Source organism: Camponotus floridanus, unplaced genomic scaffold (assembly GCF_003227725.1).
Source record: "Camponotus floridanus strain SB8 unplaced genomic scaffold, Cflo_v7.5 scaffold14, whole genome shotgun sequence".
NCBI classification, from domain to species: domain Eukaryota; kingdom Metazoa; phylum Arthropoda; class Insecta; order Hymenoptera; family Formicidae; genus Camponotus; species Camponotus floridanus.
In genome coordinates, this window is record NW_020229259.1 from 2,140,045 (window position 1) to 2,157,552 (window position 17,508).

At 36.4% G+C, this 17,508-nt stretch overlaps 2 protein-coding genes across 3 annotated transcripts in view; one reads left to right on the forward strand and one right to left on the reverse strand.

Moving 5' to 3' along the window:
• Positions 1-4,987, reverse strand: part of LOC105255637 (discoidin domain-containing receptor 2) — a 503,453-nt gene extending 498,466 nt beyond the window's left edge. The window contains exon 1 of the mRNA XM_025406310.1: positions 4,964-4,987. The gene's annotated coding sequence lies outside the window, so the exon portion shown is untranslated. The remainder of the gene's footprint in view (positions 1-4,963) is intronic.
• LOC105255635 (epithelial discoidin domain-containing receptor 1) overlaps positions 1-17,508 on the forward strand; it is a 137,089-nt gene that overhangs the window by 35,447 nt on the left and 84,134 nt on the right. Inside the window, exon 1 of one of the 2 annotated variants that reach the window (XM_011265042.3) lies at positions 7,866-8,115. The exons of the other annotated variant lie outside the window; for it this stretch is intronic. Coding sequence (XP_011263344.2) covers positions 8,054-8,115 — 62 coding nt within the window. The 5' untranslated portion in view covers positions 7,866-8,053. Of the gene's footprint in view, positions 1-7,865; positions 8,116-17,508 lie in introns of those variants that run through there. 2 annotated transcript variants of the gene reach the window in all.

The following is a 17,508-nucleotide window of genomic DNA, read 5'->3' on the forward strand; positions in this document are numbered from 1 at the left end:
ATCTCATCTAAATTTGTAATAACATTTTATATGTACTCCACTTAATTGTCAAAAATATTGCTCGTCTACAATGGACGCCGAAACTGCTGAATGCAAGAGTCCTGCGCACGCAGCAACACATGCCAGGAGCAAGATAGTTTAATCCTTGTATTTTACTCGCAGAAATTGCTTGTGACTTATTCTTTTAAGAAATTTTTAAAATTTAAACTATTAAAATCATAAGTTCTTTAATTGTTATAATTTTACCTATCATTTTATCTGTTAAATTTATGTTTAACAGAGATTATTTTGTAAAAATTAAATTAATGAGAAAATGTTAGTTATTTTTAATTGTATCTCTAGTTATTGATCCCATGAAAGCATAGAATGTGACATCGATATCGCATAATTTTCGCGAATCCTGCGACGACGTTCGCGTTACATATCAATGCGCGACAGCCTCGAAGCTCCAATCGCGACGCGATGCGAGATAACGAGCCTCGTTAAGCGGTTGGAACAAGGACCTTCTGCCTTCTGGGAAATTCTCGCGGAAACTGCAAACCAGACGCGTCGAGATCGTACAAACGAATTGGGGCGATATTTAAAGGCCGCATCGTACCGGTTGCATTCATGCGTCGAGACTTCTGTGGCGAGAAGTTTCCTACTCTCGTTATCCGGGAATCGCGCAAACTCTTCTCGCCAAGTAAGGCATAACGACCAAACTGGCAACGCCAAGTAGATCGTCGACTCCGAACACTTTTCCATAGCCTCCCCGCGGAAACTCGCCTAACCATCGTCACGAGGTTCTTGAAAACATTCGTGAGGGAACAAGTGGACAGCGTAAAAGTACGCGAATACAAATAGACACGACGGACGAAAAGTAGACTTCTTCCGTCTCTTTGCCAAGACTTCCTCGTCGACGCGAATTAATATAACATCTCGAGCTTCTCCCGACACTGTCGCCGATCTGTCCAAAGCATGAAGAAATCATGCCGCGAGTTACCGCACTGTTCGTCCAAGAGGAGAGAGGAAAAAGGAGGGAGAATATGAATAAATGAATCGTTGGCTCGTATAGTGGGCCGTGCTAAGCCGCAGGACAGCGAAGTAAACGAGAAAAAAAGATGAAGAGAGTGCAAGCACGAACGATAGAGAGAGAGAGAGAGAGAGAGAAGGAAGGGAGGAAGAGAGATAGGAAGGGTGCAATGGGTGAATAAAAGCTATGTCGAGCAGATGGCTGGTGCGGCCATTAGCTAATGGATCCCTAACACCAGTCTACGAGAGTCATCCGCCACGAGGCACAAACCGGTAGGTGGATGCGTCCATAGGTGGTAGCGGTACCAACACCCTTTCGCAAACCACCACCCGACCGCGCCAAGTCGACAGAATCGCGCGATTGCAGCTGCGCTAAATCACAAACGAATCGCCGAATGGCGCGAGCTTTTCCAACGTCCCCGACATGTCGTTCGATTTGATCGACCTTGCACGAAAATAACATTGATGTGGTAATCCTCGTACACGTCTCGCTCACCTTCGCGCGACTACATATAATTTCCAATCACTTAACGTATCGTTCCACCTCGAACGGCGTGTATCGAGGTTCCGTAAATAATAAAGGCTCCGTACCGCGCAAAAGCCGAGCGAGTGTATTCTAAATAAATGATATCCAGCCGGATGAGCGCCTCTTCGCTGCAACCTGGTAAAAATGGCCTTCCGGAGATCGATAAACGAAGTGGCTGTCGTAACTCGAAAATTATTAAAGCACTTTCTTGCATTAGATAGATGGATATTGTTACTAATTTATTTCAAGTGCCTTTTCAAAATTAATATTCGTTTAAATATTCTCGCGCGTTGCATAAAATATTTAAAAACCTGCACTAACATTGTGAATATTGTATCCCGACTCTACCTTACTTTTAGAAATTTTTAATTTATTTGTGATTCGCTCTTTCTCAAATATGTACACTGAAAAAAAAATTTTGTTGAATATTGCCAAAAGAATATTCTGTTGTAATAACTGTACATCGTTGTACTGAATTCTCTGTTTTGATGATTTGAATAAGCTTTTTTTACATCAACAAATTATTTCAGAATATTTTAGTTATATTTATTTGAACGTATCGGACAATATATTTAGTTGGGCAAAACAAATTTTGCTTTTTTCAATCAGGTTTTTTTTTCAGTGTAATATTTTTATTTTAGCATCTCAAATTATTATACACAATGAAAAATAAAGACAAGAGAAATGCATCTCGTTTTTGTAGCTTCGCATCGCTTTTCTCACCGGCATTATCTCCTTCGATACTCAAGAGAAGCGCACGTGCGTACACAGAGGTTACGGAGGCATGACGGAGGTGTAAGGGGCGCGCGACGATTCCGGCAAGCTCCCAATTACCTAAAATACACCCAACGCAGCGTCCCTTGATCTGTATAATTAACGCGCTGATCGTGCCGCGCGGCCACCGGCGCATGAGCGTGAAGCGCGTCGCTTTCCAATTTGCGAACGGCCCTGCATTGTCGCGCAACGAAAGCAATCGTTACACGCGATGATACGGCTGACGCGTCACGGCTCAGTAAGCGTTCGTTAATTGAACACGGCGGATTAAAATCCGCGGCGACTCTCGCGTTACAGTTCCCAAAGAAATCGATTGGAGTCATTGACTTTTGCAGCCTTCAAAAGTCATTTGTCAATTATCGAATGATATGCAGAAAATAGATAAATGTCATCTCGGGATTATAATAGATTTGTAAAACGAGATTAATCTAGATTATTTACGCGAGTCTAAATTGTATTAGTATATGTTTTGCAACGAATTTTTTTTTTAAATTCTGTTTTCACGAAATGACAAGTCGTCGCGGTCTTTAAAGTTTAAAATTCGCTTGTGAAAAGTAAGAAAATGTAAGAGACGATAAATTTTTTAATATTATTCCTAATATTTCGTTTTAATATCGAATTATTATTATTTTCAGAAATATTTAAACAATTTCACACATGTGCTCTCTCTTTATGCATCATTAGAGTAGAAAGAAATTCTGAAAAAATATTGAACGATAAAGGTAAAATTTTATTTAAACTAAACATTTGCAATCATAAATAGATTATAACTGCATATATGCGAGAGAGTTTCTTTCGGTATAATATTCTAATCAGATTAGAGCAGAGAAAGACGAGCGCGAATGCCAAAGAGATTTTCACCGTAATGCGCAATGAATATCTTCAGAGTCAATGTAACGTGACATAACTAAAGCAAACGTGAGCGCTATAAACCTGCAACTGTCATCCGTGTACGACGGCACGCGGCAAATTCGCGTTGTCGTGGAACGTTAATGTGGAAATGTATCCCATTACAACGCTCTGCGGAAATGTTCTAGGTACTCGTAGGTGGAGATAGGGTTAACCTTGGAATACAGTCGCTCGTCTTAACGTTTTGAAACACCGTCGCTAAATATTCATCGCGTTGAAACGTAAGCACCGAATATCCGCGCTGCGCAAAGGCAGTCAACAGCCGTTTCTAAGCCGTCCTAATCCGGCATTTCGCGAGTAATGAAATTAAAATTGCACCGCGATTTTCATCCGCGAATTGTCTTTCTTCTCTTGAATCTTACGGCTAAGACGCAAGAGATTCGCGTAGCTAGGAAAAGTCTCGAAAAGTTATCTCGACTATTCGCATTTGAAATAAAATATACAGAGATGTGAAAATTTGCAGAATTTTTACGAACGCGTCCAACTTCATTTCTTTCCATTGTCAACGTATATTCTTTGACGGATTTAAAGTCGAGAGTTTTTCTTAGTAATAACTCTTAGTAACTGAAGTGTGTGTGATAAAACGTAATTTTTCGAAAGCGTAATTTTCATAACTTCTTTTGAATATTTATATTTGAAATTCTAATAATTTAAAATTCAAATTATCTTTTATTAAACTATACAATTACACTTACGATTAATTGTAAAATAAAATTGTATTTGTTAAAATTTGTTCCTGATATTTTTAATTACTTTTGATAAAAAAAAATTTGATATTATTTATAATTAATTAATATTAATTCTAAAACGACTTTTATCATCTTTTCTATTGGAAAGACGATAAATCTGAGGAAATCTACATAGAAAGACTTTATTGCCATGTTTCTGAATTAACGCCACGTACTTGTTTGTGATGATATGAGGCCAAACAATACTACACAGATAAGTAATTATAATGTGGAGAAATTTGCTAGACGGAGGACTTGGATTCGCTTTTAAACTTTCCAAAGTGCGAACTAGCATGGCGAGCGTTGGCGTAACTCCCAGATAAGTTGCCGCCACAATTCAACTCGCCATCGACTGCCTCTGTCGCATTGTTTCTATTCATTCGAGGTATGCATGAACCCTTTGTCGGAGCTTTTGAGCGTCATTGTGCTACAAATACCGAGCGAACATATTCGCGTCTCGAGATTGTAATGATTTTATCTAACCTTAATATCCTAACCACTTGGCACCACAAAAAAATAAAAATAAAATTCGAATGTATTAATAAAATATTAATTTGTTAACTTATATATATACCATAAATAAAAATGTAATTTTTCGTGCTGGAAATACCAAATTAACAAAAGGCTCGAAACATAATCATTAATATCATTGTACGCGTAAATAGATGATGGTCAAAAGTAGTTTATAATTGGATTTTACTAAATATTTATATTACAAAAATATTATACTGATTAAAATAATAAATTTTCAAATATTTTTATTATTTAATTTTTCGGTAGTTGTTTTACTATAATATATAAAATTTCGCGAATATCGAAACATTCGTATATATATATATATATATATATATATATATATATATATATATATGGTTCAATTATTTAATTAATTTCTAAGAATAATGCAGATAATCTAACTGCTGTATCATTGCAAATTAAAATTTTTACGAATTTTTGTAATATAATATTTAGTAGATAATTCCAAGATTATAATAAATAAAAATTTAACACTCACCGATACGATGAACGAATTGTAGAACACAATTGTAGAACACAATATATCGATCTGTAAAATACAAATATATATCTAAATTATAGTAAATTATAAAGATAGAATTTTAAAAAATAATTATTGCGCATAATTAACTTGTCAAAAAAATAAAAACTAATAAAAAAATTTCGAAAAAATTGCTTATGTATATGTATAATATCCAAAAAATATTATAAATCTTAGAATATGTATATATGTATAAGTAACAAACTAAAATGTAGAATATTTTTTATATTATATATACACAGACATAAAAAAATATATTTTATTCATGCTTTTAAATAAATAAAAAGTAATAAAAAATTATAGAATATCTAAAATTTATTTTAAACGTAACTTTTATGATATAAACTTGTGATGTGATCAATAGAAATTTAATTACATACACATAAATAAATTACATACACATAGAAAATATATATATCTTACACACGTACAATATTGAAATGAATTCATTTTATTTTGTTAAATGTACATACATATGTACATTTAACAAAATAAAATGTACAATATTTTATATAAAATATATATATGAAAATCTATCATATTATTTTATTCATCCTTTTAAATAAACAAAAAATAATAAAAAAAATTATAAAATTTCCAAAACATTTGTTTTAAACAGAAGTTTTCATGTAACGTTAAATCGAATTCAATTTTTATATATCTAAAAAATATATATATTTTACACACATATAATGATTGAAATGTTTATATATACAAATATCTAACAAAATAAAATGAAAATTTTATATTATATAAAATATATTGATATTTCATAAAATAAGATCTAGAATATTTTATATTCTATATAATGAGAGAAAGAGACAGAGAGAGACAGACAGACAGACAGACAGAGAGAGACAGACAGACAGACAGACAGAGAGAGACAGACAGACAGATAGAGAGAGAGAGAGAGAGAGGGAGAGAGAGGAAAGGAGACAGGGAGAGAGACAGAGGAGAAAGATTTTTAAATTGAATCTCTACCGCAAAGATACGAATAAGGAATAATATAAGAATAATAAAATAATAAAACTATAAATTACCCGAGTTGCTCCGCTGTTGTCGGATGCCTCCCCGGGTCTCCTCCTGCTCTATCATGTATCCTTTACTGCTCCCTTTATGGCACTTCACTTACTCACAAAAACGCGGTTCATTATGATTGCGCACATATTGCAAGAATATGATGATCATATGGCACTTTTTTACCTATTACATTTATGACGTTAATCGTATTTTACTTTGTATCGCGACAAGAAAACGTGAAAATCATAACGAGAAAAATTCGAAAAATATAACGAGACACATCGAGATACACTAATATGTATTACAATACATACAAAACTTCGAGACGATACCACGTCACTACTTTACTACGTTCAAGTTTCGCTCCGATAAAATGACTGCTTGTAAATAATAAGACGCCGCGCGAACATCGAGAACAATGATGCCAGATTCCGGCATTTCGGTAACATGCGATAGCATGAATAGGATAATAGAAGGAAAAACATGATTCTCTCTCGCTCTTCTCTGCGAGAAAATCATGTTTTGTCTCCGTCTCCGTCTCCATTACTCTTTTCATGCGCTACCGAAAAACCGGAATCTGACATCACTGATCGAGAATACTATAATAGTTTGTTTATCATCATAAGTAATTTAACGAGCCACGAATATGTACAGAATATATTTTGTTCCTTCTTAAATTTCATCGCGCTTTATTTTGTATCGCGACGGCAGAACGCGATCATCTATGAAAGACATTACGACGCACACTGAGTCACGTACTACGCACGCGACCTACCCGAGATGACGACACATACTGACGTCACGTACCGCGTCACTCATTCCCGCGCGACCTTCACGAGGCGACTAGTCAAACACAATAGCACGATGAGCGAATTTCATAGCAATTTAGTTTAGTGTAATATTTGACGCGCTACGATACAGAACGTATTCTGCTCCTTTCTCAAAATTTAAAGTTATATATATAATTATTCATATAAATGACGTTAATTTCACTTTTCATTACTTGATTTATTTTGTTTCTCGTATATCATTGTACGCTAACAAGGAAAAAATGAGAGATGAATTATACATCTAAAAATCAAAATAATCCAAGACAAAACAATTTACAGAAACAATTATCGTCCACAATGCAACGATAATTTATAATTCTTATTTCTTATCATTTTGATTCCCACTTGAATTGTTATATATGAAATATCTGCTTTGATAAATTTCTCTTCGTTGTTTTGGCATGCTTACAAATTACAGTTAGTCGATCAATTATTCGATTAATTAATTCTCGTAATTAATAACTCGTAAACATACCAAGGCGAAGGGAGGAATTTATCAAAGCAAATACATATTTCGTGTGATGTGTATATGTTTCATACGTTAAGAAACAATAAAAAAGAAATTGTAAATTATCGTTTCATTGCGGATGATAATTGATTCTTTAATATTTAGATTCGAAACATATTTTCGTCGATTTAAATGTAATTTATCCATCTCTCATTTTCGAATTGATAGTTTATAATAATATCTAAATATATAAATATAATATATAAATCATATAATCGATTCAAGTAATGAAAAATCTTGACATCATTGTTTATGAATAGATAAGTTGAAAATAATTGGAATATTCTGTATATACTTATTTGTTGCTCGTTATAAAAATATTTTATTGCGTCAAATCGTCTACTGGTAATAGTATTTCGTCTCGCGGAAGCGTTGGAGAGGGGAAAAGTTTTCGTGCGCCATAATCACGCGTATTGTTTACAAGCGGTTACCTTGCCGTATCAGTCACGCAGCGAATAAGAAAGTGATAGTACGCGACTTTTCAGTGTATGTACGTGGTATTTTTCGACGTACATGATTTTCGCGTTCTTTTATCGTGATATAAAATATAAAATGTGATTGAAAAACGTCGTAACTGTATAAAGTGCCATATGATCGTATTTTTGTCGATTAATACGAGCGTGATCGTGATTAATCGTATTTTCGCGAGTGAGTGTGAGTGCCATAAAGGAGCTACAAAGAATAAACCGCATGGAGAAAAGAGGGAAAGGAAGGTCCGGGAAGACATCAGATGATGATAAAGCAACTATCAGGTGAGCAAGTTACAATTTTGTTAATTTATTATTCGATGAAAATCGATTTAAGTTATTTTCTCCAGAACATAAGAAAAAGAATCGAATTTATTATTATTCCTTTTCTAAAAAATTAATAGTTTTCACGGCAATGACTTTAATATCATTTTATATGAAATATGAAATATTCTCTAAATCTTATTTTAAAATATATACGGGTAAATTATTTATAATATATAAATAATATAAATTTATTAACATTATTTTATATATATATATATATATATATATATATATTATTCCTGATTTTAATACTTGTGAAATAAGTTTAATTGAAAATGTGTTTATTACAATGGAATTATAGAATACAATGATTTACAAAATACAAATATATTTAAATTATATAAAGTGACATTTAAAGGAATTTAACATATTCAAAACAAATTATACACAATTAATTTTTTATTTATTTCTCGTTAAAAAGTAATAAAATAATTGCGGAATAATTGTAGGATTTTTGAACAAAATTGGAAGATAAATTTACACAAGAAATATAATAAATAAGAATTTAATTTTTTTATAATTTAAGTAAAGAATTATATATATAATTATTTTATTACTTTCTAACGAGAAATAAATAAAAAATTAATTGTGCATAATTTGTTTTGAATATGTTAATTCCTTTGAATGTCACTTTATATAATTTAAATATATTTGTATTTTGTAAACCATTGCAGTCTATAATTCCATTGTAATAAACACATTTTCAATTGAAAACTTATTTCACAAGTATTAAAATCGGGAATAATGTAATGAGAATAATTAAAATTTGATTACTGAAGAGCAAAGAACAATTTTTTGACATATTTCATACAACAAGCTTTAATATCGATATTCGATTCGTTTTTCTAAAATAAATGACAGCAGTAAAATAAAGTATTGGCATATTTCAAGAATAAATAATTTGGAAAACATATTATTAATATATATTTAAAGAAATTTAAAAAATTATTAATCGTAGTAACATAATTTGTTCTTACAGCAATAAGAGCGTTGTAGTAATTTCGATTATTTTTTAAAATATTTTTTATTTCACGAACAATAAATTCAAAATTAAGATTATTCATTTTGATAACAATTAATTTAGGAAAAAAGTTAATATATCTAACTGATATCGCTAACTTTTTACTTCTTTATTTTTAATAATCATATTTTACTGCAGTTATATCAATTCATATTACAATTGCTTAGATTTAGATTCAAAGATATGAAATTTATATATTTATATTAATGTATATGCATAAAAATTTAATATCTTTGAAACCTAAGTATATAATATATTTCTCATATATTTATGTTCCTGTTTACGACTTGTTATAAATGTTTTCTGAAGGTAAGAAAATACTATATGCTAGTAAAATAAATCAACGTTTAATTAAAATCGATTAATATCAATTTCCTGATAACTGGTCAGAGTAATAAGTTCATTAAAATAAGAAATAAGTAAAAAGAGAGTTATATATTCGAATTTGATTTCCCATGACGAAAATACACACGAAAGAACTGAGCGAAACAGAACAAAGCAAATAGATATTTTATAAACAGAACTCGCAAATACACATGCACACAAACACGTACACGCACACGCACAGAGAATCGGATCAGTTCTAGACGCCGAGATGAAATAAATAATGCCAGAAAGAAAAGAGAGAGAAAAGGGAGAAAAGAGAAAAAATTCATTTACTCTGGGAGTCTGTTTTATTTCACGTCACGGCAAAGGAACATGCTCGCGGCGTGCTTGTAAAAGCGAAATGTCTTTTGCGGCTTTGCGTAATTAATCAGAACAGCTCGAGCGTCTTACGGAAAACTATCATTCTCGATAATTGGCCTAAGAACCAATCACCGATCAATAATTCGTCGCGGCAATTATCGCCAATCTCGAGCAAAAGTAGAACACCTAATAACCGAATGACACAAGGAGATGGTACAAAGCGCCCTTGAATATTCATGCAAATCGACGTCGTATTCGATAGGGAGATAAATACCGGAATAGATCTCGAATAAATCAGAGAACGGGCGGGGGGGGGGGAGGGGAAGGAGAGCGTGCATCGCGTTGGAAAAGACGAGATGGAGGGGAAGAGCACTGTACTGGCCGAGATCCAAGAATTTATTCGTCCATGTCGGAGTATAAAAATTTCAACGTTATTAGGATTGGATGCTCCGGTCCCTGGCTCTTGCTCGTGTTGCTATCCGATGCGACGTGTGCGAGAGCGAGCAGTGTCTCGTCGGTCGATGCCCCGGTTTTTTATTTTTTTTTTTTTCCGGATGCGCGCAAGAATTTTTTGTTTCCGTCGACTGGCAGAAACGCCAGACGGAAAAAGCGAGGCCGTTTGTGCACAAATCAGCATTCACGCTGCGCTTCTATTCGTCAAGCTTTTTTGCCACTTATACCTATCTGGATTTAGAATACATGACTCGTGGCAACGGTCAACGTGACGCGTATTCTCAAGTCGGATTAGTCGAGGCGATCGATGTTTCCAGATATCGATTTCGCTTTTTAAGTTGACGGGACTAAATACCAAGGATTTTGCAACATTTTCTCTTCGATACATCCATTATCGATAAATGTAAATCGAGAAATGTTCGTGTCAATACTTTAATCTATTTTGATTCGCAAAATCGTTATTAGATTTCGTTATCTGCACAAATACAGTTCGCAAGCTGTAAAAATATATGTAACAGGAGGGCCAAGTTATTTCCATTTTTGACAGTCGCGCGACGTTTACATGTAAAAAATACGCGAGCATAATCCAGAGTCGGCCGATGGCGAAGCGGCCACGTCGCGTCGCGCATGCAAACTCGACGGAAATAAAAGTTTAACTCGCACATCCCGGAAGAGTTGGTCTCTGATTCATGGCTTTCCATCCTACGGTAGATGGTAGATCTTCCTGCCGTACGAATTTCGCCGCTCGATCTCTCGTGAATATTGACCGATCCTCGAACGCGAGACGTATCGATTCGATGAAAGCTATGCACAGATGAAAGTTTAGGAATGATGCTTAACGTCGATTGTGACGAGAAAAGAATAGAGGCTCCTAGAGAATTATTATCTGATGTTTCCGAATGCATCGTTCCTATAGATAGAAGAGTGAAAAAAGAAAAAAAACGCAAAAAGAATGGAAAGAGAAAAAAATTATTCATTACATCTAAATTAATTCTCGTAACTGAATAAAACAAATCTAAGTAATTAATATTTAGAACCGTTCAACGCGTAAAATTCCAAAAATATAATTTTAATATAACAATTAAAACAAATTTTTAATATATGATAATCTAACGGAAAAAGAGAGAGGAATCGTTAAACTCGTAAAGACAAGAAAGAAAAACAATGAAGGCATTTATTATACCTAAATTAATTCTCGCATGAGAATAAAATTCGAAAGAGGATCGATATCTAGAACCGTTTAATGCCTAAAATTCCAAAGATATAAAGATTTTAATAAAACAAATTTTTAATACATCTGACGGAAAAAGAAATCGTTAGACTTCCCGTAAAGAGAAAGACGGAGAGAGAAAGAACGAGGGCGAGAGACAGGAACGGAGGAGGAAGAAGAGAGACGGTTAGATCGCTTGTGTCTGTCCCCGAAGGCTCAGCTGCGGCGGCACCACAGTGATCGATGTCTCCACTCTCCGCAATTTGAACAATGTCCCCGCTGTCTTGGGCCACGCCGCTCACTCTTTCGTCCTCTTTCCCGTCGTTGCGCGCATCCCCCTTCTCCCTTTTCGCTCCCTTTCACTTTGCCTTCGTTTCCGCGTCCTTCCTCGGGCGCCATTCTCGACATTCCCCGGGTAAAATGAACGTTATACGGGCGAAAAGGACGCGGTGGGCCCATTCTTATTTACTATTCCAGCAGCGATGGCGAATGGTAGGAAGCAAGAATGCGTACGAGAATCAGCGGGATGGGAAAGACGATGAGAACCGCGACTTTTCGCCGAGCTGCGAAGTCTACACAATCGGAAGTTGCCCTCCCTTTCCGCGCGAGCTAAGTAAACAGCGGGGATGAAAATTTCCGAGACGTGCCTTGAAAGCGATCCGCCGGAGACCTCTTGCTCGCTCGTACCGGTCAAATAATGGATAACCAAAGGCAATCGAATATCATTAACGTCGATTATCGGTAGATCACTCTTTGTGTGCACAGAATTAAATATTTTAAACGATTAGCAAACGATCTTCGTCCGCTGTTATATAATCCGCTGTAATATCTTTTTTTTTCCTCTTTTACGGATCATGCATGGATTTGATCGCTCGTGTTTAGATAGAGACAAAAAGTCGATTTTATTAACGTCCTTTTCGCACTCGTGTATTAAGGAGGAACAGATTAGCTGTCAAAAGTTAACAAATCTAATAAATTTCGAGATTTATGAATTTACGCCAAGCATTTTTAACCTTTTAAAATATAAAATTAATAATTAATTAATTTGTAAATTAAAGTAAAAATCTGTTGCAAGGTATGAGTTAATTTCAAAATTATAAATATATATATTATGTTATATCGAATTAACTTTTTTACAGTGGCGATATAATGAATATACAAAAATTCATGGAAATAAAAATTTTAATTTTTGAGGATAAATCTTTACTTTAAATTATAAATTATTAATTTTATAATTTAAAAGGCTACGTAAAAGCTTTGCGCAAATTAATCTCGAAATGCATTAGATTTATTTACTTTCGACGTAACTGACCCATCCAGTTTCTCTTTAATCACGGCTCGAGCTTTTTCCGTCGTGCAGTAAATTGAAAAAATTGAAATAATTCTTTTTCCTAAATATATATATAATTTCGAAATGATATTTTATCTTGTCTTGCATGCCTCGCCTCGAGAGAACTCGATAAAAATAAATCTTATAAAACGCTCATCTTTAAACCCTATCTTTAAACGCTAGCTTTTGTAATTTTATGCGAAAAATTGCAGTCTCTCGAGGAAACTGGCTAGATAATTTAGGCTTACAGGCGACCATTGAAATACCTTTCCCAGTCCTTCGGGTCGTAAACAGACTTGAGAATACGAACGCAATCCTTTCGCAATTGAACTTCTCCGTATAACGCGCTCGACGAGATGCTCTGGCCAGCTAGTAACGTCCCGGCACACAAGTATTAGTCCTCAAACCGCGAAGCATACTTAACAGACTGGAATTGGCTGTTTCGACACTGAGCCGTTCGACATTAGATCCGCCCGCTTTAGAGAGTACTTCAACCGTTACTCCTGCGAGGTATAAGTACAAGGTACTCGGGCTTGTGAATGGTTCTTGCTCATATCACTTTCGCGCGCAGCTAGGCAGCATATTTAGTAAGATAATACCTGAGAACTTCGGATTAACAATAGATTGGCGCTACAATAGCCAATGCGATATAGTACATTTTCATTGTTATTATTTAGGCTATAGATTCGATGATCACGGTCGGTTTTATCTTTCATAGAGCAAGAGAGATATTTAATATATATTTTCGTATTTTAACACATTTTCGTATTTTAATATTTTCTTATAATTCCAGTGTTAATTTTGTGTAATACTTTCTTCGCTATAAAATTTAATAATAATAACTCGTAAAAGTCACAAATTTGATTTGCAAACTCGAAGTATTACTAATTTTTCTCAGACATAATCGCGTTACTCCCGTCTTTCTCTTGCGCCCCGTTATTAATTTTCCTGGAAATATCTTTCGCAAAACATTTACAGTTGCAATTGATACGATGCTCGAGCTATTCGCTCGGAACCAACTGTCCAAGTCTCCAAAGCTTCGGGCAGCGCAAACGAACCCCTAACTTCAACCGTCGACTCACCCCTCTTGGGCGAAACTTTCGTCTCGGCATAATTCTGCGCCGAGCGCTTCGGTGTCCTCGCAGAAGTACGTACTACTAATTAATCCTTTTAACAGCGCTTAAATTTAATTAATCTCAAAGTTATGTGGTCGATCTCAGTCGCAGGAAACCGCCCCCTCGCGTTCCGCCCCTCGCTTTTTGCCCGGTAATTCGCCCCGTGGAAATCGTATACATTAACTGAGCTTTGGAAATCCGATTTGATAGTCTCCGGCCCCTTCTCGAGCATTCCCTCTTTTCCTTCATCGCAATCTTCCCGTCCTCTCTCGCTATTCCCGGAACACATTTCTCTTTCACGACTTATCAATGTCATCTCCCGTGATATGTGTCTAGAGACACTAATTTTTCCACCGACATTTACACGGCTCTCTTGAAATTACATACACTCGCATACACGAAGGCAAGAATGCCTGCGTATCCCTCCAACTATCCCTTCCCCTCTCTCTTTGTAATCGTTCTCTCTTTATTATTTCCTATCCTATCCGGTCGGTACGCAATAAATGCAAAGTTTCTTTTTTCTCTCCTTTCCCTTTTTTTGCAGCGCATCTCTTCAGAAACGCGAAGTCGGGAGATTTGTTTTACTCGCGAATAACTTGATTGCACCGCGGAGGGCTCCGAGTGAATAATAACGCGCGTTGTGGCGGAAAAGAGTACCGGTTAGCGAAAGGTAGCCCCCGAGTTCCCTCGCAATAAAATCTCGTCGAGGTTTACATCTCGCGCAATAAGTTGTTTATTTAATAAAGCGCGAAAAACCGATGACAATATCCCGGAAAGTAATTACCGCATAACTGTTAAAGCTCCCTCTGGCTTGCTCCCCGCGATAACCGTGGGACGGAAAGTTAAACAAACTGTCTGAAACTCTCCGAAGAATGAGGAAGCACCTTACACGAGAGACGGGGAAGGGGAGGAGGGAAAGGGATAGTCGTCGTCGATTGATCGACCGTATGCCGCGAAGCTTATCCGACCGCGGCATACTCGCTTTGTATATCCTTGGCGCGGTCTATGATCCGGACCGAGGGAAAATTTACGGTCTCCGCACTTCCTGCTCGCCCGAAACAACCGTCCTCGCGCTTGTTCGGGGCTTGTTCGGGGTTTCTCTCTCGGCATTATCGATGCCGGTACCGCTAAGTTTCGGAGGAAACGCTGCGCACGAGCCGATAGGGGATAATCAATCTCGAAACGGAACGTCTCCCCGGAGAGGTCGCGAGGGTGGCTCGACGGGGCCGCGCGCCGGGTCTAACTGGCGTGTGTTTGGGTTCGCGTGCTAATTTGCTCTAACCTAATGAGAGACCGGCTTGCACAAACTCTTCCTCGATTTATTCGACCGTGTACCGGACCGCATACACGTAGGCGTGTGTACCGAGCCATGGGCGTAACCGTTGAATATTCGAGTCTTGCGGAAACAATCATTTTGTAATTTCGCAATTGATTACGGGCAAAATTGAAAAAATATTGTTCGACGCAACGCGATCGTACAAAGACCCGCCTTTTATCTTCTCGCGAAAAGCGATTGCTGAGCTATCGATAAATTTAGGTATTTTCAGTGCGATATATGTTTACAGTATGAAATTGCGTGTAATTACGCGCCCGTATTTTGATTTTATACAATATACCGATCATATATAAACCGTGTGGACATAATATTCGCGAATGCAAATTTGGTTTAGGTAAACAAGCCTTACGGCAAATTAGCCTTACGACGGTACGATAGGGTCAACCTGATCCTAATGAATAAATTTTTGGCCATAGCGAGCAAATGTAATCGTTAAATGTATTCAAAGGCTTCACAATTACTACATCATTTAGGATACATTATATTGTTAAATAAACATTATATTATATATCATTAATTATATAATTTAACAAATATGCACGATATTTCGGCAAATATATATATATATGTCTATAGTAAATTGATATTTGCATCATTACCGTTGATAGAATAAATTGATGAATTCTACATAATGGTAAAAAAAATTAATTAATGTTTGAAAATCTAATGCGTCGGCGAAGACGTATGCATTCGCTATAAAATAAGTAACGTAATTTACTTGATGCAAGTAATATCTTTAACCCTCGGTGAAAAATAAATTGTACGCGTATCAATTAACAGATCGAAAATAGAAAGAATCGTTAGCCAGACGAGACGACCCCGGATCAATATGCGTTACCTTGGTCGTAATCGTATTATTTACATGACGACGTTGTTCCTGTGTCCCATAGTCGAGCCGATACCCGCGAGGCAAATGTTAGCGCAACAATTAAACCGCCGGAAAAGGAAAGGACGGAAGGCGAGGAGAGGCGAGGCGAGGCGACGCAACGCGACGAGACACTACATGGCGGCCCTTTTCCCCTTGGTGAATGCGACTGTGGCTGCTCCATAGACGCGAGGCGTCATTATGCGGAAGCCCGAATGAATCGCGACAAAAGGAGGGACGGGGACGAGGAAACGGGCAAATGTTTTCGAGTAGTCCCACTTGCGCGATCCCATTGTTATTTAACACGGACGCGCTGACGCTCGGCGAACAGCGAGCGAGAAGGGAAAGCATTGTTGAAGTTCCGCCAAATGCCATTCCCTCTTGGATCTGTGCACGCGTACCAACTTGATGTTCAATCTCTCTTAGCTCTTGGGGCCTTGATTATCGATATGCTCCGCGAATTACATTGAGGAGGAGAGGGAGACGTTCGGTATGTCACCGATAAGATTCTTTCCATTCTCCTCGGATATGCGAGGATCGATCGAATTTTTCTTGAAAGTGCCTGGCACGAAATGGCGAAAAAAAAAATCACAGAGAAGGAGAAGACTCTCGAGAATCAATGTTTTCTCATCATTCGAAGGAAAATGCGATCTGCTTCCCGTTTTTCAAACTGCTTTATATTATTTAATTAATTTGATTCATTAGCTTACAAAACTTGTCGATTAAATGAACTGAAATATTCTATCGATTGGAGAGAATCTTAATTAAATATTCTAATTATGAAAAACTGCTATTTTTATACTCCGAAAAACATTGTGCGAATTATACAATATTTAATACAAGCACCATGTGCGGAATGTAATTTTTGCATCTACGAAAGATGATGCACATTGCAGCGCGAGCTTGATGAGTACCGCGAGCTAAATGAAAATTTGTTTACGTGCACGCCGTTGACAATAAACCTGCATTTTGCTAGATGAAGTAACTGCAGCGTACATTCCGAAATAGAAACACGACCGCGTAGGCGACATAAAGAGCGAATATATCGCGCTACTTAAAGATTTAAACATCCACTCAATTATCCGTCTCTGTTCCCGTATTCATATAAGGCAGACTTTTCTTCTATTTCTCGGGATGGTCATTTCGTGCGCGTCTCGCGCGAACATTCGTGTGTAAAAAAAAAATCACCGAGAGAATCCGACGCGTACAAATCGAGACGCATGATCGCTCCCGTTGAGTTTTCTCGAGAATCTCGTTCCCTATTCAGATCCGCGAAGCTCCGTTCATCGTAGGATCCTCGGCGTTCTCGGTCTCAATAGCGGTTCCTCTCTTGT